General features: G+C 40.5%; 1 protein-coding gene across 2 annotated transcripts in view; it reads left to right on the top strand.

The window, feature by feature from the left end:
- The window catches only part of LOC130914353 (mannosyl-oligosaccharide 1,2-alpha-mannosidase IA-like), a 390,270-nt gene that overhangs the window by 59,345 nt on the left and 306,001 nt on the right, over positions 1–24,924 (top strand). Inside the window, exon 1 of one of the 2 annotated variants that reach the window (XM_057833457.1) lies at positions 11,879–12,158. The exons of the other annotated variant lie outside the window; for it this stretch is intronic. Within the exon in view, the coding sequence (XP_057689440.1) occupies positions 12,090–12,158 (69 nt within the window). The 5' untranslated portion in view covers positions 11,879–12,089. Of the gene's footprint in view, positions 1–11,878; positions 12,159–24,924 lie in introns of those variants that run through there. 2 annotated transcript variants of the gene reach the window in all.

Genomic DNA, 24,924 nt, shown 5'->3' with positions numbered 1-24,924 from the left:
GATCGACCGAAGCTTTTCCAAATAACGGCTTTTATGCAACTCATCCAATGAGTTTACAGCGTCTGAAAGCACCGGGGCCTCCATAATTTGCAAGTGAATCCACCTTTAGAAACTATGATCATTGACAATACGGACACACAATGACGGACAATATGGCGGCACAATACAGCAATCACGTGATTGTTTGACGTTGGTGATTGGGGTCTATAGTGGTTTCTGAATTTGTTAAATGCTGCTAAAGTTAATGCTGCGATGTACAGTTCTTTTTTTTAATATTTAGTAAATCCAAAAGAAAGATAGCTTTCGCGATATTACCTCATGCCAGACACTTTCGGCGAGAAAACACCATTTGCTTTCTTTTGACTGCCACTCATACTTGAGCCTTCATCTGGGTCATGATTTTGTCCAGTGTCCAGTTCTGAGTTAGCATCTTTCCTTTCCGAAAACCTTTCCGTCGCTGTCATCATTATAATGTTGCTCGTGGCTAATGCGACTGTCACCTTTACCTGACGCATCACTAAACAAAGTGAAACCTGCTGATAAGGAAGAGTATTACATAATTATCCACCATATGATAGCGCAGACACTTGGCAATAGCACATTTTTAAAATTCATTTTCACAAATGTTTTAGAGCAATTAGGTGAAAGTGAATGATTTTCCAATGCACACCAGACACTACGCCACGGCACAGTAGTGTGTTGTGGCACAGAGGTTGAAAAACACTGCCCTAAGGGGCATGATATCTCAAAATGACATCATGCGAAAATGCTGGGACAGTTCTCTCTCAATAGGCCACACCCCCAAAGTCACTCTCTGCCAACATTTATTTTATGGACTCGAATACAAACATTTATTCTCATCCACGCCAATGTACATTCGATCTAATTAAACCGGGAGAGCTGGTATAGAAGGATTTAATAAAACGAGGACTGCAGCTATTAATTATTTTAGCAGTCGATTAATCAATGAACTAGTTAGTTTGAATAATCGAGTAATCGGAAAAGGAACATAAAAAATAAAAATTCATTTTGAGGCTTGTTTTTTTTTTTTTTTGTTTTTTTTTTGTTTTTTGTTATTATTATTATTTATTATTATTTTTTTTTCTCTCTCTCTCTCCATAGCATTCAAGCCTACCTACTGTGCTACGGTATGCTCGAATGGTGCGTTTGGTTTTCCTTGAATTTTATTTATTTTCCTTTAAAATTTCTATTACTATTATTTTGTTTTTGTGTGTGCGGGTATGTGTGTGCGTATGTGTGGTTTGTGTAAAATAGATGAGGACTTGCTCTTGATACAGCCAAACATAACTCCCGTTTTGTTTCTTGTTTTTTCTCTCTCATGGCAAAGACAAAGTGTTGTTATCAACCTATCTTTTGTTAATATTATTATTATTTTTTTTCTTTTCTTTTTTTTTTCTCCTATCTACATCAAATGTGCCATGATAAAGACTATCTGATCTGTTATCTCAGATGTGGCTGAGAACTACTAAATCATGTCAATGTATTCCAAAGCTCAATAAAAAGATGTATACAAAAAAATAAAAAATAAAAATACCTGAGCTGAGCCTTAAACGGTATTAAAAAAATAAAGAAATGAGGATCTAAGTACAACAAAAGAACAATTGGCTAGCTTAAATGCTATAATTTTTTTTTCCTTTTTTTTCACAATGCTCTTAATAAAAGGTTCAAACATATATTCCCACAAAAAAAAACCAAGTAAATATACATATAAACTAAATTACGAATGCATTAAAAAACATTGGGTAACTTACATAGCAAAAGTCCGCTAGCTTAAATGCTATAAAATTATTTTATTTTTATTTTTTGACAATGCTCTTAATAAAAGGCTCAAACCAGGGCCGGCCCAGCCTATACGCAGACTATGCAGCTGCTTCGGGCCCCTGACCACTTGGGGGCCCCCAATCTGGCAATTGTTTTTTTTTTTTTTAACTACAGTTTGCTTTATTTGACTTTTGTGAGTTTTGATACTTGATTACAAGCTTTAAAAAAATAAAAGTTCTTCCTTAACTTCTTTCTTTCCTCTTTTAGAAAAAGGTTTGGCGCTATCTACTGTAAGTACTGACAATCATTTGGGGGGAGAAGTTTTAAGTATACAGTGCAACAAAATCTGATTAATATACAAAATATGGACGGATGGGTTTCACAGTATACTGTGACGAAATGGTGGGCCAAAAATACGGGCCCCTTTGCATTATTTTGCTTAGGGCCCCCAAATGGCCTGGGCCGGCCCTAGTTCAAACATATATTCCCCCCCCCCCAAAAAAAAGTAAATATACCTATAAACTAAATTACAAATGCATTGAAAAACATTAGGTAACTTCCATAGCAAAAGTCCGCTAGCTTAAATGCAATAAATTATTATTATTATTATTATTATTTTTTGGGCACTGCTCTTAATAAATGGTTCAAACATATATTCCCACAAAAAAAAAAAACAGCTGAATATACCAATCAACTAAATTACTAGTGCATTAAAAAACATTAGCTAAAACAAAAACTTTTCTTATGTTGGTCTTAACAGGAAGCAGCTGGATTCAGCCATGTGAAATGAGTTATATAATATTCACTGTTCCTACTTGAGGGCAGTGTATCCACCCAAATCAATAAAACTAAATGCAGACACTTTCAAAACAAACCATTAAAACGCCACTTTAATTAAACGAATACTCAAAGCAGCAAAATTCGAATCTTTTTTTTTTTTTTTCAAATCACTCGAGTTAATCGATTAATTGTTGCAACACTAAAGAAAACATACAGTAGCTTTCTCATTGCATGAATTGCACTCTTTAAATCAAGGTGGCGCAATTCCTCTCTCACAACCAATGCCAAATGGAGTCCTCCGGTGTGAAAGGGGAATCTTTCAATAGTATAAGCAATAAACCTCACAAGCTTCTCATTGCATTTGCATTGTGTTGCGTAGGACGCCGCACGCACGACGGTTCGCAAAGGGTAGCGAGCTGCTGATCAATAAGCGCTTAGTAAACTCCCACATCCACACACTGCTGCTAAGAGAAAAGCTAAAGAAGAAAAATAACAAAGGGCCAACTGGAGGACGAGTCGTTGCCACGGGCTTTGTTATCTCCTATCGAAATGTCCATATGTAATATAACGCTCACAACAACTTCCTATCTTCCTGCGCACATGCACTCCTTAGGCATCAACATCTCAAGACAACCGCACTGTTTTTTGGTTTTGTATACTGAGGCCAACTTGTAAAAGTTTACTGTTATTCTTCCGATGAATGAATGGACTTTTTGGAGGCCTCAAACTTCCTGAAAGCTCACCTTTGCACTTGAGTGTGTTCTGGTAAAATGTAGTATCTATCAGGGGTCTTGATCGGTACTTTCTAGGTACTACATGGTCGGTGTTGAGTTACTGGAAAGGAAGTGACTGTTGAAATTCGCCTCCCCAGTCAAGCCGCACGGAAACAGCGACAGCCAAACGAAGTGTCGCTTTGCCGATGCTGCTTCGCACGCGCCAACTGGGAAGGCGGAATTTCGCGCGTTCATCTCTGAAGTTAACCCTTTGTACTGACTCCATGTTCCAAAAGACTCGCCGAAAGCAGATTGCCAATTTATTCGTCGACAATGGTCAAAAACAAGGCAAAAACAGACGACGGAGGGACAATTCTGGATCCAAAACAAGGCTAAATGTTTCCGAGCAGCAAAATCTGTGTTATCTCATTGTCCAGTGTTTTTAAGTCCGTGATGTAGTGGGCCGGCTGAAGGTGTGTCCGGGCGTTGCTCTGGGATCATCCCTCTCTGGCCGGTTTCGGGCTGTTTAGGTTCGTGCGTGGATGGGATGTGGTTGCCACAGCGACCGACGCTGGTCTTGACGTCCCAAGCGCCTGCTATCAACTTTGTTATCCGGGCTGGCTCTTCTTGTTGTCGGACAAAGAGCGTTTTTTCCTTGCAAACTGATTTGCAAGTTTTGGTGCGTCGAGCTTGCTCATGGCGCACATGTTGGGCTTCTATGATAAGATGGCGTTGTGTATTTATTCTGCTTCTTTTCATTAAACTATGGTGTGCTATCTATTCTACACTAGGTGTGTCAGAGCAGTACAGTCCCACAGTAAATATGAGAAATGATACTATTCCCTGATTAATTGTATTCCGTGTGTTCGAGTAATGCAAACAGTTAGACGGTCAAGAATGTCCCCAAATTAATAGGAAGTGACTCAAAATCAACAGGAAGAAATCTGTAAATGCCCTCAAATAAACAGGAATTGACCTGTAAATGTCCTCTGGTTTTACTGCTATTGACGGTGCGGTGCTAGATGTCCAATCCAGTCAAAATAAAATCGGATTTGTAGTGCCGTCAATGACTGCCTGTGAGCTAACGTATTCAAATAGAAGATCTTCGTAGCAACCTACGGAGCCCCTAAAGGGACATCGACGGAAATTAAATAAATTTAAGGAATCTGGTGTGCACCAGATAGATAGTTTCTGGTAAACAATAGCATCATATAGCATTTAAGCTAGCCGACTTATACAATGTAAGTTATCCATTAGCGTACCGCACATAACCAGTCACCTTTGCTCATTAATATTCATGGCGTGAGCAACTGTTGCTAGGGGGGTCAAACTCGTTTGTTCCTCATGCGAGATGCATGTTAATAGTGTACGAACGAGATGTTTATTCAGCTAAACCTACCAATTCTGTCTGAAAATGATGTCGCTGGTGCCAAATTCACTGGTAAAGATGTGGAAGAATATACAAATGTTCAGTTAAAGAGATGGCTTGAGTGTCGAGGGCTGAAAAAGAGCTGACCTGGTCCATAATTCGCTTTTTTATCGACACCTTTTTCTTGTGTGCATTGCCTTACGACACTGACGATGACATGCTCCTGTTTCAACAAGCTATGCTTTACCACCATATGCCCTGTCTTTCTTATATATTATATCCTCTGTTTGTCTTACGTCTCTTCTTTGGGGACAATTATATTGCTATTTTTGTATCGCGATCGCAAATGCTACTCAGTGACAACCAACGAACACTTTTAATTTTTTAATTAATAAAACAACTCTTAATTCTATTTATTTACACTTCCCCCTTACTAAGGTTGTTTCTTTATAACATAAAGGTAAAGCTGTTAAATCAAGAGCCTACCTGTAGGCATGAACAGGCTTTACGACAAAAGACCAAGGCCAAACATGGCTAATTTATTTAAACATCCGTATTTTAGAAAAATAGGCCTACATGACTGTTGTGATATATAAATAAAATTTTGATTATTTTCAGGTCATTCATTGTCAGACAGAAGCAGCACGGCAAAACGCAACTCTAAAAAATAAGTAAAAATATCAAACTGGCTTACCTCTTTCGGGGAGGCTATGTATCAACATTGTCATCTGTAGGACCATGGCCCCCAAAAACTGTTTACTGCACCTGAAGGCGAATGGCTTCTCCTTGTTGGCGTTAAACTGGTATTTTGGACGTCCGTTAATCCATTGTTCACATTTTTTCTCCTCTGAGTTTTTGGCTTCGGGAAACATAAGCTGTATGCAAGCGCGCGTCTATGTTGACCCCCTTCCAATCTATGATGGTGACGCCACGCAGCCTTGCGGTCTGAAAATAGCATTCGTGCGGTACACTATTGTTGTAAACATTAGCATTTAGGCTAGCTAACTTTTTCCAAGCAAGTTGGCCAATGGCGTACCGCACGCAGGCCATTTTTAGACCGTGACGTCGCATCGTAAAGCGGAAGTAAAGCCGAAATGGGACATTATAGACCTGCCCTCGCATAGACCCAACGTAATTTGTGCTACTTTTCTCCGGTAATCTTTCAAAAACGAACTTGCCGATCACGCATTGCTTTTTTGGAACTTGTAGAAACGACTCTAGACATTACGACACATGAAGGATGTTTTCTTCATACGTTTCCGGAAACCAAAAACTCGGGAGGAAAAAATGTGAAGACCGAATCAACTTGCGCGGACTTTTAACACCAGCTCGGTGAATCCATTCACATTTCATATGCAGTAAACATTATGTTGGGTTGGCATGGTCTTTCAGAGGACAAAGAGGTAAGCCAATTCTATATTTTAAATTTATTTTTTAGCGTAACGTTGTGCCGTACTGCTTCTGTCTGACAATGAATGACCTGAAAATAATTACAATTGTATCTGACTGCCACTGTTACAGTTTCTGTAATATATATATAAAAAAACAACTTTAGTAAGGGGGGAGTGTAAATAAATTATAGAATTGAGATGTGTTATCTGTGTTAATTAAAAGGGTTCGTTGGCTGTCACTGAGTAGCATTTGCGATCGCAACACAAAGCTAACTAAATTAGAACGGTAAGAGATGTAGGACCAGAGGATATATAAGAAAGACAGGGCTGATGGTAAAGGATAGCTTGTTGTAACAGGAGAATGTCATTGTCAGTTGCGTGGATAAAAAAGCTAAAGCTATGCTTAGGTCGGCTCGTTTTTTTTCATCTTTTTCAGCCTTCGACACTAAAGCCATCTCTTTAACTGAACATTTTTATGTTCTTCCACATCTTTGCCAGTCAATTCGGCACCAGGCATATCATTTTCGGGGAGAATTGGTAGATTTAGCTCTGTAAACATCTCCTTCGTACACGATTTCCATTCATTTCCTATTAGGGACAAACGGTGGCAATGAATATTAATGAATGGAAGTGACGTGTTGCTTGCGGTACGCCATTGTTGTAAACATTAGCATTATATAGCATTTAAGACAGCGGACTTTTGCTATGCAAGTTAGCTACTTGTTACATTGTTGCAATTGGCTAACTTGCATACTGTAGGAAAACTCCGCTAGCTTAAATGCTACATAATGCTAATGTTTACCAGATAGTGCACCAGATTGTTTCTGGTGAGCACCAGATTGCTTAAATTGATTTTAATTCTATCAACGCCCCTTTAGGGGCTCTGTAGCAACCTGTTGGTTCGTTTTTTTTTTTGTTTTTTTTTTATATTATTTTTTTTCAAGCAGTCTTGGTGGGAGCATATCAATAACATTTTGGGCTACAAAGTATTGTGATATCTCAACTTTTCCACATATTGCCACACTGCTAGTATCTATTGTTCAGGCCTAACTAGAAATTGATGTATAACTACACATAACCGTTCCGCTGAGCAAACCAGTGTCTCCTCGTGTCAGATAGAAGCTCTCAGTTAAAGGACCCCTATCACGTCAAGAGGTACTTTACTGAATTTGATAGATTGTACTTCACTGTCCTTCACTGTTTGTAAAATGAACCAAAAAAAAAAAAAAAAAAAACGCAAAACACAATTTTATGCTTTAAACAACAAATTTGAGAGTCGCGGTTCCCACCTTCTCCCTGACACAGGCCAGCATACGGTTCAGGTTTTCCTGCGTCTCTGAGCGAACGTCCGAGCTGCATGGTCCAAGAACAGCTCGGAGACGCTGGACAACCTGATATTTGCCATGAGGACCGTAATCTGTTCTGTATCAGGGTGAAAGGGGGGGGGTGGTACATCTGGTACTAAACCGTGACTCTCAAATTTGTTGTTTCATTGCTACGGACGCTGGAAAGGTGTGACTTTAATCGTGGGACACCCTGAACTCATACAAAGGACACTTGACAAATTACAGTTTGTGCATTGATAGAAAAGAAACTGTCTATTCATTTTGGCTGGTATAGCCCTGTAGCACCTGCCAATATGAATAAAACCTGTGAATTGGGTGCAAAACAGTCGGCAATGGTCACTTGCATTTCAGGTGTGTGTGTCTTAACCTTCACTGAATCCAGGTTTTGAACCTCTAACCTAAAAAAAAAAAAAAAAAAAAAAGAGCAATCTGATGTTTTTCAAAGTTTCGTTGCTGTAACATTTCAACTTTACTTTTTAAATGGATCCTCTATTTTTAAGACAAGTAGTTCTTAAAAGATAAATGTTAGTATGAGTTATAATTAGGGTTGTTCCGATCATGTTTTTTTGCTCCCGATCCGATCCCGATTGTTTTAGTTTGAGTATCTGCCGATCCCGATATTTCCCGATCCGATTGCTTTTTTTTAAACTCCCGATTCAATTCCAATCATTCCCGATAATTTTTCCCGATCATATACATTTTGGCAATGCATTAAGAAAAAAATGAATAAAACGCGGCCGAATATATACATTCAACATACAGTACATAAGTACTGTATTTGTTTATTATGACAATAAATCCTCAAGATGGCATTTACATTATTAACATTCTTTCTGTGAGAGGGATCCACGGATAGAAAGACTTGTAATTCTTAAAGGATAAATGTGACTTTGTATATTGTGACTAAATATTGCCATCTAGTGTATTTGTTGAGCTTTCAGTAAATGATACTGTAGCCATTCAACTGTTCTGCCTAAATGCATGATGGGAAGTGCAAACATGACTGTGCGTAGTGACAACAATTGATATATCTTCTCTGCGTTGGGAAATAATATAGGGTGTTAAGAAAAAGATCAACTACTACCTTTCTTCCCTACATTGCTTCCCACGATATTTGTAATTGTTGAGAGAGGGATTTTAAGGCTTTAGCCAATTAAATAAAGGCTGCCAAAATTCACTCTACTCATTTTACGTTCCTTTTAGCTCTATATATAGGTAAAACGGCGACATTATAGATTGAACGCGACAATGCGTGAGTAGGTCGTGGAGCGCATGCGTTAATTGCGTTAAATATTTTAACGTGATTAATTAAAAAAATAAATTAATTACTGCTGTTAACGCGATAAATTTGACAGCCCTACTTTTAGCCAAAACTAAAGAGTCTGGATGAGTTTAAGACATTTTGTCTGTAACGATAAATACAATTAAAAAACGATTTACTTAAAAAATATATATATCCGATATTTTTTTGCCGATTCCGATACTTTGAAAATGACGTGATCGGACCCGATCGATCGGCATCCCGATCGATCAGGACATCTTTAGTTATAATAATTTGATATCAAAACCCCTCTTAATGTTTTTGTTTTAATAAAGTTTGTAAAATTATTTGAAGTGATAGGTCGCCATTCTTGTTACGTCGCAGTGCGTGACGTCATCGGTCCCGTAGCCAAAATTCCAGCGTGTCACTCGTTAGCTTTCCCAACATCTCGTCCGTTCGACCCTTTCTATTTGAACCAGAACTGAAAAGTGAAGAGCTGAACAGCACTGTCGGTCGTTCACAAGACGAGCTTCATGGAAAAATGTGTGCAGCAAATACCTGATAAGACAAAAGTTGGGTAAATTTGGTGATGCGAGAGAGTGCTGTTGGGAACTCCGGTTGGGAGCGAGAGTGTATGCTGCTGGGAACTCCGGTTTTATTAGCAGATATTCAAAGTAAGCATATTGCATTTTCAAACTTATCCCAATATAATTATGTAGATTGTTAGCATCCAGAGCTGTTGTGTGCTTTACATACAGTACAGGCCAAAGAGCACACCTTCTGTAATCCATGTCTTGTACATAGTAACGCGTGGTAGCTAGGATACATGGGGAGAAAGGGGAGAAGCTTCCACTTATGCACATTTATTCACAAAAAAAGTAATATTTCCACCTTGACCACTCTTCACTCGGGAGCTCAGCAGTACGCAAACACGCGTTCCCTGACGAACTCCAACATTGTTGTAAGGTCCACGTCAGAGTCACTGTCATCACTGTAGCGTGCCATAGTGCTTTAATTATTTAGTATGATTTGGGGAAAACTCCCACGAAGAATAGTCAACAAAAAAGATAACAATAGTAGGGTTGTTCAGATCATGTTTTTTTGCTCCCGATCCGATCCCGATCGTTTTAGTTTGAGTATCTGCCGATCCCGATATTTCCCGATTTGCTCCCGATTCAGTTCCAATCATTCCCGATAATTTTTGCCGATCATATACATTTTGGCAATACATTAAGAAAAAAAAAAAGAATAAAACTCGGACATATATATGCATTCAACATACAGTACTTAAGTACTGTATTTGTTTATTATGACAATAAATCCTCAAGGTGGTATTTACATTATTAACATTCTTTCTGTGAGAGGGATCAACGGATAGAAAGACTTGTGACTTTGTATATTGTGACTAAATTTCACCATCTAGTGTATTTGTTGAGCTTTCAGTAAATGATACTGTAGCCATGCTCAAATGCATGATGGGAAGTGGAACCATGACTGTGCGTAGTGCTACCAATTGATATATCTTCTCTGCATTGGGAAATAACATAAGGTGTTAAGAAAAATATTAATTGCTACCTTGCTTCCCCACATTGCCTCCCATGATATTTCTAATTGTAGGAAAAGGGATTGTAAGGCTTTAGCCAATTAAAAAAAGGCTCCAAAGGCTGCCAAAATTCACTCTACTCATTTTGCGCTCCCTTTAATCTCTCTATATAGGTGAAACGGTGCCATTACAGATTGAGCGCGACAATGCGTGAGTGGGTCGTGCAGCGCATGCATTAATTGCGTAAAATATTTTAACGTGATGCATTTTTTAAAAAATTAATTACCGCCGTTATCGGGATAAATTTGATAACCCTACCTTAACCCTAAACTAAAGACTGTGATGAGTGCAACATATTATGTCTGTAACATTAAATACAATTAGAAAATGATTTAATAAAAAATATGCAGTATATATATTAAAAAAAGGCATGGCCGATATTTTTTTGCCGATTCCGATACTTTGAAAATGAGGTGATTGGACCTGATCAATCGGGATGCCGATCGATCGGGACATCTCTGGGCAATAGTAATCCAAATCCGCGTTTTTTACTACCTCGAAGATCCGGGAATTAGACCGATCCCATAGCAATGTCGCAGCCACGATCAGGCCGTCGTTCCACAAAATAGACTGATCCGAAAAGCCGCTTTGGGACCGACGAATCAAAAAAATGGACAGATCCGAAACCAATATTGCAGACGCGGTGGGACCGTCGGATCCAGAAAATAGACGGATCCCTTACTTGACTGAGGATCCATGAAAAATGTTCGGGCGCCAGTTGTAACGCATGGTGGGTAGGATACGTGCATACGGGGACCAAAAAGGGGGAGAAGCTTCCACTTATGCACATTTATTCACTAAAAATAATAATTCCACCTTGACCACTCACTTCACTCCCCTTGTTTCCATTTGACTGGAAATTGCATCCAAAAGCAGCGCATCGTGGCATTTTACTTCGCGAGTTTAGGCAGCAATAAGCAATTGTTGAACTCGCTACACATTTGGAAAGATCCCATCACTGCGAGCCCGCAAACCATGGCGCCAACTAACGGTCAAAATATGGACTAAATATTATAAATATTGCCATTGATTTGACATGTTATCTGTTTCTAACAACATATTTTAGTACAAGAGAACAATTGTGGTTTATTAGAGCCTACATGTATTTAAAGGGTATGAAAACGCAAAGGGGGTGTGAGACATCAATAGAACCGTTATGTGCCAAGATAACAAATATTGATAAAGTTAACAAAAAAATCAATCACATTAATGAGCAATTATCGAAAATAGATCGAAAATGACGAACATTTCCGAAAGTGTTCCGGAAACAGCCGAATGGGGCGGAGACGTCATAACGAGGAAACAAAAGGTCGAGGCGGGCGGGTTGTTTATCGACGAGAGAGTTGCGTTCGTGTTTTATCAAAAAATAGCTAAAATGGTTCAAACCTGTCATGCTATGTGGTTTACAAATAGCCATTTGTCGCAATGTAGTACCCATGAGTTCCCGAACGCGAGAAAAAGAGCTGGACTACGCAGACAATGAGTAAAGTTCGTCAATGCTAAGAGGGCTAATTTTGCAATTTTACAGGGAAACGGGAACCTGTCGAGCCAGAAGATGTGCCTACAACCTCAAAGAAAACAAAATGTATGCTACTTCCCAATCACCAAAGACCCACGAACTGCGAAGGAGTGAATTCGTGACCCGTATGTGAATAAATCGAGTGATTCGAGCATGTCTGTGGAACAGGAATATCAGCTTGTAGAGATCGCAAATCACGGCGACTTAAACGTACATTTGAGACAACAACTCTACCAAAGTTCTGGATTAAAGTCATTTCGGAATATCCCGACATCGCTTGGAGCGCGCTGAAAACTGTGCTACAATTTCCAACATCGCTAGCTTGATGCTAGCTCCTCTCACTCTCCCATCTCGTCTCAACGAAACAAACTCAGCCCTCCCACTGATTCAGCGGGTGAGTTGTATTTTTTCCCTGCACTTAACACGACGGGGCTAAAAACAAATGCTATTTCATATTTGCTGTATTTTTCTGCCGCACATTGCCGGTGTTCTGACAAAGTTGGCTTGCGCGTAACGTTAAAAAGGACCGCGAATGCAGCGATTCCTAAGTACACACTACAAACTTTCTTTAAAGAAAGGAATATTAACTTACGTTTGCCATGTTTGGCGCACACAACAACTGCACGTAGCCCTCTCACTTAACGACTTTGCCGTGTCGTTAAGCGTTAATTTACGCCATTTCCGTGTTGCACATGTATGTTTGTGATGTAAATAGTTTTTTAGCACCATTGGATAATATTGAGAGTCCAACTGAATATAAAAGAGGGACACCGGTCCGTGAAAAAAAAGACACAAATCACACCGGTCCGTGGTGCAAAAAAGGTTGGGGACCCCTGCTCTAATCCCATTCATATTTGTGTCGGTTGGCAGAGCGAAACCGATGATAGCATATTAAACTATAATTATTCTATACATTACTTTATTTTGCGGTCACGGTGTATCAGCTTCACAAAAAGAAATGCAAAACATACCATTTGGTGTTTCTCACACGGACTGTTGTCGGGGTTTCATCAGTGTGATTGCTCCCCTCAATGATCCTTTCATTAGGCTGCATTGGCTTTCGTTTGGACTCAAATTGATAACCCAAAACACCAAAGAAAGGTCATAACTCTCCTCGTCACCATTAGAAGAATGTTCGTTACGTCGGATTTGTCGCTGCAACTAGAAACGTAATTGTCCGCCATCATCGCCGCCATTCAGTACTAAAGCACTGAGCCGGTTGTTTCCTTGTTTTGATGTCACGCACACAATCTGCCAGATTTCCGGGATCTCGGGGGCGGGTCTTTTTAGCTTGAAATTGACCCAAATTTCTCTCATTTTCTTGGTGTTGCGATGTGTGTAATTACTCGAAGTGACATGATATGAATCCAAAAGGCATTCGTTTATGGATAAATGATGGAATATTAGCATTTCCCCAGGTGTTGACATACACTTTAAGTTAGACGATCACTTTAATAAAACGCTGTGAAACATGAACGCTCACTACTAGCTAGAGCTGAAACGAATACTCGAGCAACTCGAGTAACTCGAGTTTAAAAACTGATCCGAGTAATTTTATTCACCTCGAGTAATCGTTTATTTTGACAGCTCTAAGCATCACGTTTTGCTCGGACTACTTTTAATGCGGGACAACGCGCTGATGTCACGTGCGTAGAGGAAGAAGCAAAAAAAAAAAAAACTTACTGCAGCCGACAACCGTTACAAACGACGCCGACGTTGCTAAATACTAGCCCGCACATGCTACGTTAGTTGCAGCTAGCGTCTGATGAGTCTCATAGAGATCACATGTATGTTGAACTAGATGCATATTGACAGACTAGGCCGCGTGTGGGCAGCGTTAGCAAACAGCCGCCATCTTAAAGCAGTAGAGCGCTAAGCGCTAATAAAGAGCGCTAAGCGCGAATATATAAGATTAACATTACTGTCACTACTAGCTCATCTTACGTTAGCCCTGCGGAGGGCTAGGTTTCAATTAATTAAGACCACTCTCGATGCGTGGCTAACGTGTCTTACATACAGGCTTTAACATAACATAGCGTTGTGGAGTGATGAGGGTGTCAAATAAAAACTCAATAATGTTAACTATCAATTTTAGCTCAGTAGTCATTGTTGGATAAAACACCAAGTAGCACTAGTCCCTAATGTGCTCCAATACAGCCTGTATCATACATTTATTTTGAACAGTGCAAAAACTCAAAATCCTATCAGGACTTACAGTTTAGACTAACTTAAAACTTAACTAGAACTTAAAAATGGCTTGACACAAATAGAAATTCAATTGAAAAACGTGGGAAAAAAATCCTAACTTTTAATTGATGTGTGTTATCAAGCGTAAAGGCATTTTTAGGTGTGTATATATTTTTTAATATATATATATATTTTTTTAAAAATAAGATCTAAAGGTTTTTTGAGTGAAAGCAGTGAATTAGTCTTTTTTTTTTAAATTCTAGTTACATCTGAGATGCAATTGTTGGCTGTTTTCAACAATATACATCAAAAATAAAGACATTGATTGACTGAAAATGATAAAATGTCTTGTTTTCTCATGTATATCTATAATTGCTCTTCACCTAAAAATATATTTGTTTTATCCGATTACTCGATTAATCGATAGAATTTTCAGTCGATTACTCGATTACTAAAATATTCGATAGCTGCAGCCCTACTACTAGCCCTTCATGGGTAATAGAAAAATAATAGCAAAAAAAATAAAAAGGCTGCACATATGCCTCGGGTGTATTTTTAGCTTGAGAAGAGTCACCTCGAAGTGTCGAGATCAAGACCGTGCTGCAGGGAAAGAGGGTAATCTTGTAGCGGCGCTGGTAGTGGGAGTCAGAAATAAGACATATGGGGCATAAACAAGGCTGTTACTGTGGCGACCGCCGCTCGGAATCTGTCCGTGACAAAAGAGAGGCGCTTTATATGCAGATGAACCAGCGCAGATTTAGTCGCTATACAACACAAAGAGGAAATAGGCCAAAAAACGCCCAATAAAAGCCTTCCTTTCTGCAGTGGAGTAACAAAACACCTTTTAACGCATCAGACAACCCAAAGCAACAGGAAGCGGGTTTCTCTTTCTCATATCTGGTGGCAGGAAACAGGAAGTTGACTCAGCGCTCTCGGTATCATCACTCATTTATCGGGGTCGGAGTTCACCTCGCACCCGTTCCCGTCCGAAAGTAAAACAACACAGGGATCAGTAGTACCCCGCCGCTTGTTATTGACGCTGCAAAAAGTACATCGGAAAGTGTCCGCTCAGCGCTTCCTTGTGGTTTGCCTTTTGGTCCCCCAAGGCTTTCTTTTATTGGACAACACAGGAAAGAAACCGATGGAGATTCATGAGTCATGTGTCGGCGTAGAGAAACATTCCACGTTTTTTAGCTGAAGGCGACGTGTAAGTCACTGCTCCTTAACTCTGGGAACGTTCATCACTCCAATCTCTCTGTGACTCTTCGTCCACCTCATAATCCTGATGTCGTTGCTTTTTTTCTCCCCAACCACACAAGACGGAAGTTTGCCAGGGATCAAGAGAGGCAAGCTTGATAACCTTGCAAGCTTTTAATGGAGTTCCAGTTACTCTTTGTCCTAAAGATTCTGTCCACTCTCAACTTTAAGCCGTCTCGTAAAGTGATAAGAAAGTTCAGTCAACACAATATAGTGCGCCAGTCAGGAGGCGATTACCTACGCCTAGAGGCTCCTGGTAGTTTTTGTGTTTGAAAGTTTGCAGGATTACACAGAAACACCTTCAGTTGTTTTTACAAAAGTTGTTTAGTATTTCTTTTTCAGGGTCCTTCGGTAAAAAAATATTCTTTTCATCCAGTTTCATTTTTTGTAGCAGCCATTTTAGTTCTAGGCGTAGCTTTTGTCCTCATTTTAGCCATGTTTTAGGGGCAGTTTACATGGCGACTCTGCGAGAAGACGAAAAATTTCATGTTTGCATTTATATGGTTTCATTTCCATTCAAACAATATCGCAATTCCGCATGAAAACGATGTAGTATTCATGCCAGGCCCTAGGTGGCAGTGCAGATTTACAAGGCGACAGCGAATGATGCACTTTGACCTCCTCAGCCCGGAAGACAACATGCCCGCCCTCTCCAAGTAAAGGCATTTTCTTTTGTTCAAAAAGGCACAACAATGGAAACATTCAACATATTTAAGTAAAAAACATTATGAAAACAATAAATTAAAGCCGACGTTCCGCCATTTGCTGTTTTTAATGTTTAATAGCACCGCTGCGCACGTCCATGTGACGTGCGCGAGTGCTTACGTCATCGAAGCGAAGGCGGTTTCCGTGCATTTGAATGCGCTGCGACCCCCGTAATCGAATTCTTCCACTTGGGAGGCAGGATTCAGAATTTTTCGTCTTTGCCTTTCGTCTTCGCCGACACCATATGCACGCGAGGCAATTCCGCTACTCAGTCATTGCATCTTCATGTCGCAAAGTCGCCATGTAAACTGCCCCACTAGTCAGTGCTATATGAGGTAGTGACCATAAAAAAATCTTAAATAGCATTATTATTGGAAAGAAAAACATATTTTGAGACGATTTGACTATATACAACAATTTGGCAAAGCGCAGATGACGAGAAAAGAGTCTTTTAATCTGCCGTGTACCCCCGCCTGTCATTATCGTGCTCTGGCGGCGCCTCCATCTGGGTGATGACGTCGGCGGGGTAATGATTTCAGAATTCAGCAAAATGGAGAAGGAAGCGCTTTTCAGCGATTCTGGTTCATGTGTGGATCTTTCAAGTGATATCGTCGATCCAGAGGAAGCCTGTGGCATACAGCTATATACAGTGGGGCAAATAAGTATTTAGTCAACCACTAATTGTGCAAGTTCTCCCACTTGAAAATATTAGAGAGGCCTGTAATTGTCAACATGGGTAAACCTCAACCATGAGAGACAGAATGTGGAAAAAAAACCCAGAAAATCACATTGTTTGATGTTTAAAGAATGTATTGGCAAATCATGACGGAAAAGAAGTATTTGGTCAATACCAAAAGTTCATCTCAATACTTTGTTATGTACCCTTTGTTGGCAATAACGGAGGCCAAACGTTTTCTGTAATTCTTCACAAGCTTTTCACACACTGTTGCTGGTATTTTGGCCCATTCCTCCATGCAGATCTCCTCTAGAGCAGTCCTGGAGACTGGCTAGGCCACTCCAGGACCTTGAAATGGTTCTTACGAAGCCACTCCTTTGTTGCTCTGGCTGTGTGTTTGGGATCATTGTCATGCTGAAAGACCCAGCCACGTCTCATCTTCAATGCCCTTGCTGATGGAAGGAGAGTTTCACTCAAAATCTCTCGATACATGGCCCCATTCATTCTTTCCTTTACACAGATCAGTCGTCCTGGTCCCTTTGCAGAAAAACAGCCCCATCGCATGATGTTTCCACCATCATGCTTCACAGTGGGTATGGTGCAATTCAGTATTCTTTTTCCTCCAAACAAGAGAACCTGTGTTTCTACCAAAAAGTTCTATTTTGGTTTTATCTGACCATAACACATTCTCCCTCTTCTGGATCATCCAAATGCTCTCTAGCGAACAGCAGACGGGCCTAGACATGTACTCTCTTCAGCAGGGGGACACGTCTGGCAGTGCAGTATTTGAGTCCCTGGCAGCGTATTGTGTTACTGATAGTAGCCTTTGTTACTGTGGTCCCAGCTCTCTGTAGGTCATTCACTGGGTCCTTCCGTGTGGTTCTGGGATTTTTGCTCACCGTTCTTGTTCTCATTTTGACGCCATGGGGTGAGGAGGGAGTTGAAAGTCCGTGTTACCCTAGTCCTAAATGCATGCGATATCTATGAGAGGCATCGGACACTAGCTGCTACCGCACTAGCATCATGCGGGCATAGTTTTTAGCAATGTCGGCGTAGTTTGTAGCGGCTGTCGGCTGCAGTAAGTTTTTTATTGCTTCTTCCTCTACGCACGTGTCGTCAGCGCGTTGTCCCGCATTAAAAGTAGTCCGGGCTAAACGTGATGGTTAGAGCTGGCAAAATTAAACGATTCTTCGAGGTGAATAAAATTACTCGGATCAGTTTTTAAACTCGAGTATTCGTTTCAGCTCCAGATGATTGACGCATGCGGTGCTTTGAAGTTTCGGCTTCCAAACGTCTATGGGAAGATCAAACCTTAATGTCTGTCAATCATCGTTAACTTTAACAAGCAACTCCAGTGCACTGTCTGACCGGGACATCTCATCTGTATTTATTTATTTATTTTTTTAATTGGGAAAAAAATCCGTGATGGACTGGATTACTAAAATTTGTAATTACGTGATGAGGTGTAGTAACAAATCGGATCATTTTGACAGCATAGTACCACTACCAAGAGAATAGCCAAAAATAGAAAGTATCTGTACTGATCATAGCGTGAGCGCTAAAAGACCTGAATAGACAAGTCTACCTCAGCTTGTTTGATCCTGATCGTTTTCATGAGTCAGCGCAGTAAGACAAGGAAGACCGTGACTCAGCAACATACACACACACAGCCCAATTGGGTCTGATCGCCGTCCAGTTCCTTCTTTTAAGTCGCTCTGACACAAATGTTTCGGTAGCGCCCGTGGAAAAGCGGCGCCGTGAATCAATAAGGCAATTTTCGGCCGTCGCCGGCCTGACACTCGGGTTATTTACTCTGGTGGGGAGCCAATCGTTGGTCGATACATTAACTAATCCTTCCCTGAAATAAAACCTTTCATGCTTTTACTACCTCACTTTTAAAAGGCAGTCAGAATGCATGATTACCTCCTCCAAGCACAGGGCAGTGATTTGATTACACAAATACTTTGAGTCATTTCTTTGTAGACCCGTGGTAATGACACCTAGGAAGAGTGAATTGTTCAAATTCTGCGTGCAACCTTTCTGATTTTTTAGAATCTCTACGTGACACCTTCTCCCTATGATCAAAAATGATTCAGTCCAGTCATTCCCGGAACAAGAAAGTAGTCTCCCAAATAACAAATGTCAAACAAACATTGCACAATTGCACGTTATCGCCTGCCTATCAGTTGTTCAAATATGTCCTCTGCAGAGGACGTTTGTTAACCTTAAAATCTCCAACCCACTGCATACAACTGAATTAACCTTTGTTTTCTACAGAGGACGTTTAGGGTTTTAAAGTGGCCACGTATATATGCAGCCAATAATAATCGGGTTTTTGGCTGGAATGTGAGTGCGTTAAAAACAACGATTATTCGATTAACTCGAGAAGTTCAATTAGAAAAAAGCTTTGAATCAAATTTTACTTCTAGTATTCGTTTAATTAGAGTGGTGTTGTAATGGTTTGTTTTGAAAGTGTTTGCATGTAGTTTTATTGATTTGGGTGCCCTCTAGTGGCAACGGTGAATAGGATATACATCATTTAACATGGCTGAATCCCTGTTAAGACTAACATGAGCCAGGTTTTTGGTTGAGCTCATGTTTTTTTTTTTAATGCATTTGTAATTTAGTTTATAGGGCAAATAACAGGCATGAAAATCTCTCACCTTTCGGCGAAATTTGCCGTTTTGAAGTCAAAAAGGGCGACCTACGTGAATTGTGTAGATCCGAGGAGAAATTCTTTTGGGGGGGGGGGGATCGGGAGGTTTTATTTAATTATTATTATCATCATGTGATTAACTTAGTACGTAAACTGAGCACTTAAGAAATCGGTTCTTTAAAAAAGTGACGCTTGGACAGTCAGCAAATCCTTCTAGATGCTTCGCTGACGAGAACCAATCATCGGCCCAAGCTGCGTTCCATTATTCCAAACGTGCGCACTCCTTTCGTGTACATGGAGTGCTCGGAGAGCCTTTGGTTGCATTGCAAAGCTGCGAAAACAAAAAGCAGGCCTTATCCACACCGGGGCAGACCAGAGCGCAGCATACACACTTGCCTGTATTTGCCAGCAGATTGAATTTGGTGAGTAATGGTTTCAATCGTTTTCACATTTTGCGATATAAAAAAGTTACTGCCATTCGTTGAAGCTTGCGTTGAACACTGCCAGAGCTAGCCAAATCTCCCATGAAAAAAAAAAGCTCCCGTTAAATTGGCGTCAAGCTTGTGTATTTAGCGGTAATATAGACGAAGAAACACAGTGTTGAGTCAAATTAAGCGGCATGCTCTCGGATGGAGGGGGCGCCTCGCAGCGCATCGCTCCCCTCGTCCGCCTGAGACGTGTTATTTTCAGCTGGGACTTGAGCTGACGGCCGGTGTCGGCACAACACCGGCCCGACGAGTGGTGGGAATGACTCTTGCTTCTTAAAGCTTTTCAGAAATAAAGGGATCCCTCGTTTTTCGCGGTTAATGGGGACCAGAACCCGCCGCAATAAGTGAAAACCGCGAAGTAGCGCGCCCCCCCCCCCCCCCCCCCCCATTTTTTTGTGCGTGTTCAATGTATTTATTCAGATTTTACATTGGAAAAAAGATACATATATATAAGACATGTTTTTTCACTTTTTTCACCAAAGTATCATTTATAAATGGTTTTCAAGCACTTCAAAATGTAAGAATTATGATAAGTTTTTCTTTTTATATATATTTTTTTGTTTGAAGCAACTTATTTGATTGAATAATAAAGACACAAATGTCCTAGCCAAAATGTGGCCCAAACGCAAAACAACATTACTTCAATGGAAAAATTTGTTTCAATCAAGAAAAATAGTTTTCAAAAGCTTTTTTTTTTGTCTCAAATTTATTTTTGCAATCAAAAACAATTTTTTTTATTGAAGTGACTTTTTTGGGATTAAAAGTATATACTGTATTTTGATTGAAACAACTTTGTTTTTGATAAAAGTAACTTTGTTTTTTGATTGAATAATAAAAACACAAATGTACCTCCATCGTTATTGAGAGAGAAAGAAATTAAGAAAGCTTTAAAACTAAAAGCCACCGGGGTGTCTGTTTTTTAATGTTTATATTTCATTACATAGACATGCCTCGTAGGGAAAGGAGATTGAGGGATAAAAAAAAGGAGTTGGATGAGGCTGGTAAAGGCAGTGGATACCTCATCAGCTGGGTGAATAGCAGACCTGGTAAGAACAAGTTTGCAAGGATAGTCGGGTATTAAATACAATTATAAACACAACTACAATGTTATTTTTCTATAAGATTTTATGTCATTGCTTAATTAATCATTAGGTGCTAGAGTTGTTAAGTATGGATAATAATGAAATAATAGTTTTGAGAAAACTGTGCTGTTGGTGGCTCAGTGACCATCTGATGTGGTTTGTTCTCAGATTGTTTCTCAGAAGAAAAGAGGCAGACTGACTGAGTCACAGCCAGAAAGTGTGGATGACAGTTTTGATTTCTATTCACTGTTGCCCCCTCCCAATTAAAGTATGTCACAGTCGCAGCCAATTATTATCTAAAGCTGGTTAAAATTGAAGTTATGTTGTTTTAAGGTGTATTAAATACTTGTTCATGTGCTTCTTTTGATCTACGAGCACCCGCCCCTCCACCGGTCTCTGCACGGCCCTGCTGAAACACAGTGTGGGTCGACAGAGCTCAATATTTTGTTGGGGTGTACAGTGTACTGGAACATATTTCCTCCACACCCTTCTCACCTTTTTAAGCCCTGACCCATTTTCATGCCTGAAATAAGTATTTAGTCAACCACGAATGTGCAAGTTCTCCCAGTTGAAAATATTAAAGAGGCCTGTAATTGTCAACATGGGTAAACCTCAACTATGAGAGACCGACTGTGGAAACCCCCCCCAGAAAATTACATTGTTTGATTTTTAAATAATTTATTTGCAAATCATGCTGGAAAAGAAGTATTTGGTCTATACCAAAAGTTCATCTCAATACTTTGTTATGTACCCTTTGTTGGCCATAACGGAGGCCAAACGTTTTCTCTAACTCTTCACAAGCTTTTCCACACACTGTTGCTGGTATTTTGGCCCATTCCTCCATGCAGATCTCCTCTAGAGCAGTGATGTTATGGGGCTGTCGTTGGGCAACATGGACTTTCAACTCTCTCCTCACCCCATGGCGTCAAAATGATAACAAGAACGGGGAGCAAAAATCCCAGAACCACTCGGGGGGACCCAGTGAATGACCTACAGAGAGCTGGGACCACAGTAACAAAAGGCGCTTTCGCACTGTAGGAATTTGAGTACTTGGCTCCTTTAACTATCCCGCCCTCCTGTAGTTCGAGGAGCTATCCTTCGCGAAGCAGTCGTGTTCGCACATGGGGTACTACGCCCAATACGACCTGCTGTGACGTTTTAGTCTGGGCCAGTGACGCATTATTTACTCGCCAGTCGCCACACCAAGCAGCGGCGCATAAGCTAAACGAAAGACAACGAAATGGAGACCGTTGAAGACACCGCAGCAATTCTTGCATGTTTGAAGGGAATCGTTTCCATCAGCGAGGAATCCCAGCGTCTAACGACGAGACTGGTAGCGCACATTAAAATGACAACAGAGCCAAAGGCAAGCAATGTTTCTTCGTTTCATGGAGACTGAAAGGGTAGCAGAAGACCGTAGAAGACAAAGGAGGCTACGGGTAAGTGTAAAACAATGTATTTGACGTGTTTACTAAGGATGTAAGTGTTCACGTGATGCGCGAAAAGTAAGGGGCATGTTTGCCGCTGATTTCAGCGAATCACCAAAGAGCTACGTAATATCGTTCCTGCGGCCCCGCGGAAAGTACTCACTTCAGAGTCGGCGCTAAAATGTAGCTCGGAAGACGAGGTCCGCGTCCTAGGTTCCTACATATCCGAACACACAAAAAGACGTCATCCACCCCCAAAAGGGTCGAGGAACTGCGTATAGTTACAACAGTGCGAAAGCGCCTAAATGCTACTATCAGTAACACAATGCGCCGCAAGGGACTCAAATCCTGCACTGCCAGACGTGTCCCCCTGCTGAAGAAAGTACATGTCCAGGCCCGTCCGCGGTTCGCTAGAGAGCATTTGGATGATCCAGAAGAGGACTGGGAGAATGAGTTATGGTCAGATGAAACCAAAATAGAACTTTTTGGTATAAACACAGGTTTTCTTGTTTGGAGGAAAAAGAATACTGTATTGCACCATGCCCACTGTGAAGCATGGGGGTGGAAACATCATGCTTTGGGGCTGTTTTTCTGCAAAGCGACCAGGACGACTGATCTGCGTAAAGGAAAGAATGAATGGGGCCATGTATCGAGAGATTTTGAGTGAAAATATCCTTCCAACAGCAAGGGCATTGAATATGAGACGTGGCTGGGTCTTTCAGCATGACAATGATCCCAAACACACAGCCAGGGCAACAAAGAAGTGGCTTCGTAAGAAGCATTTCAAGGTCCTGGAGTGGCCTAGCCAGTCTCCAGATCTCAACCCCATAGAAAATCTGTGGAGGGATTCCAAAGTCTGTGTTGCCCAACGACAGCCCAAAAACATCACTTCTCTAGAGGACATCTGCATGGAGGAATGGGCCAAAATACCAGCAACAGTGTGTGAAAAGCTTGTGAAGAGTTACGTTTGGCCTCCGTTATTGCCAACAAAGGGTACATTACAAAGTATTGAGATGAACTTTTGGTATTGACCAAATACTTCTTTCCGTCATGATTTGCAAATAAATTCTTTAAAAATCAAACAATGTGATTTTCTGGGGGGGGTTCACATTCTGTCTCTCATGGTTGAGGTTTAACCATGTTGACAATTACAGGCCTCTCTAATATTTTCAAGTGGGAGAACTTGCACAATTAGTGGTTGACTAAATACTTATTTGCCCCACTCTACTTAGCCGTTTTTGTAGGAATATGTGTTTGAATGATTTGTTAAGTGCATTGTTAAAAAAATTAAAATAAATAAACCTTAGCATTTTATACCATTTAAGCTAGTGGACTTATGCTATGCAAGTTAGCCAAATGTTCTTTTGTTGTACTTTGATCCTCTTTTATTATTATTATTATTTTTATACTGTTTAAGGCTAACCTCAGGTATTTTTAATTATTTTATGTTCCTAATCCAACTTCTTGAGTATTCGAACCAACTACTTCATAGATTAATTGACTACTAAAATAATCAATATCTGCAGCCCTAATTATTACTGGGATATTTAATTTAAAAATCCCCCCCAAAAAAAGAAAAGTGCAATTGGCACGTGGTTTGCCGTGTCCTACAACCGGCCAGTGGGAAGCCATAGCAGATTTCTGGACGAGACTTGCTCTTCGATGATACTCCGGTCGGCTTGGTCCATTTTTGCGTCTAGAAAAAGAATGTTTTACAATGGCGGTGATTTCACGCTGAACCGCAAACAACAGTCTGAGCCAACGAATCACAGTCCATTTCTGCCACGTCATATGCGTTGACGTGACGCTAGGTTTTGAAAAATCAATAGGACCGCGTCAGGCTACGGTGCAGGGTCGTAAATCGGGTCTTCCTTGTCGGCGCAGGTCTTACGTGGAAGTATACAGTTGTGGTCAAAAGTTTACATACACTTGTGAAGAACATAATGTCATGGCTCTCTTGAGTTTCCAGTTATTTCTACAACTCTGATTTTTCTCTGATAGAGTGATTGGAACAGACACTTCTTTGTCACAAAAAACATTCATGAAGATTGGTTCTTTTATGACTTTATTATGGGTTAACAGAAAAAGTGATCAAATCTGCTGGGTCAAAAATATACACACAGCAACACGAATTAGCAATTTCTTGTGAGTGATTATTGACTTGAACAATCATTGACTTGAACAAGTCAGGAAAGTCACTTGGAGCCATTTCAAAGCAGCTGCAGGTCCCAAGAGCAACAGTGCAAACAATTGTTTGTAAGTATAATGTGCATGGCACTGTTATGTCACTGCCACGATCAGGAAGAAAACGCAAGCTATCACCTGCTGCTGAGAGAAAATTGGTCAGGAGGGTGAAGATTCAACCGAGAATCACCAAAAAGCAGATCTGCCAAGAATTAGAAGCTGCTGGAACACAGGTGTCAGTGTCCACAGTCAAGCGAGTTTTGCATCTCCATGGACTGAGAGGCTGCCGTGCAAGACGGAAGCCCTTGCTCCAAAAGCGGCACCTTAAGGCTCGACTGAAGTTTGCTGCTGATCACATGGACAAAGATAAGACCTTCTGGAGGAAAGTTCCGTGGTCAGACGAAACAAAAATCGAGCTGTTTGGCCACAATGCCCAGCAATATGTTTGGAGGAGAAAAGGTGAGTCCTTTAACCCCAAGTACACCATGCCTACTGTCA

Source organism: Corythoichthys intestinalis, chromosome 4 (genome assembly GCF_030265065.1).
Source record: "Corythoichthys intestinalis isolate RoL2023-P3 chromosome 4, ASM3026506v1, whole genome shotgun sequence".
In the NCBI taxonomy this organism is placed as follows: Eukaryota; Metazoa; Chordata; class Actinopteri; order Syngnathiformes; family Syngnathidae; genus Corythoichthys; species Corythoichthys intestinalis.
Note: the sequence above shows the minus strand (reverse complement) of the source record. Positions and strands in the feature narration are given on the sequence as shown.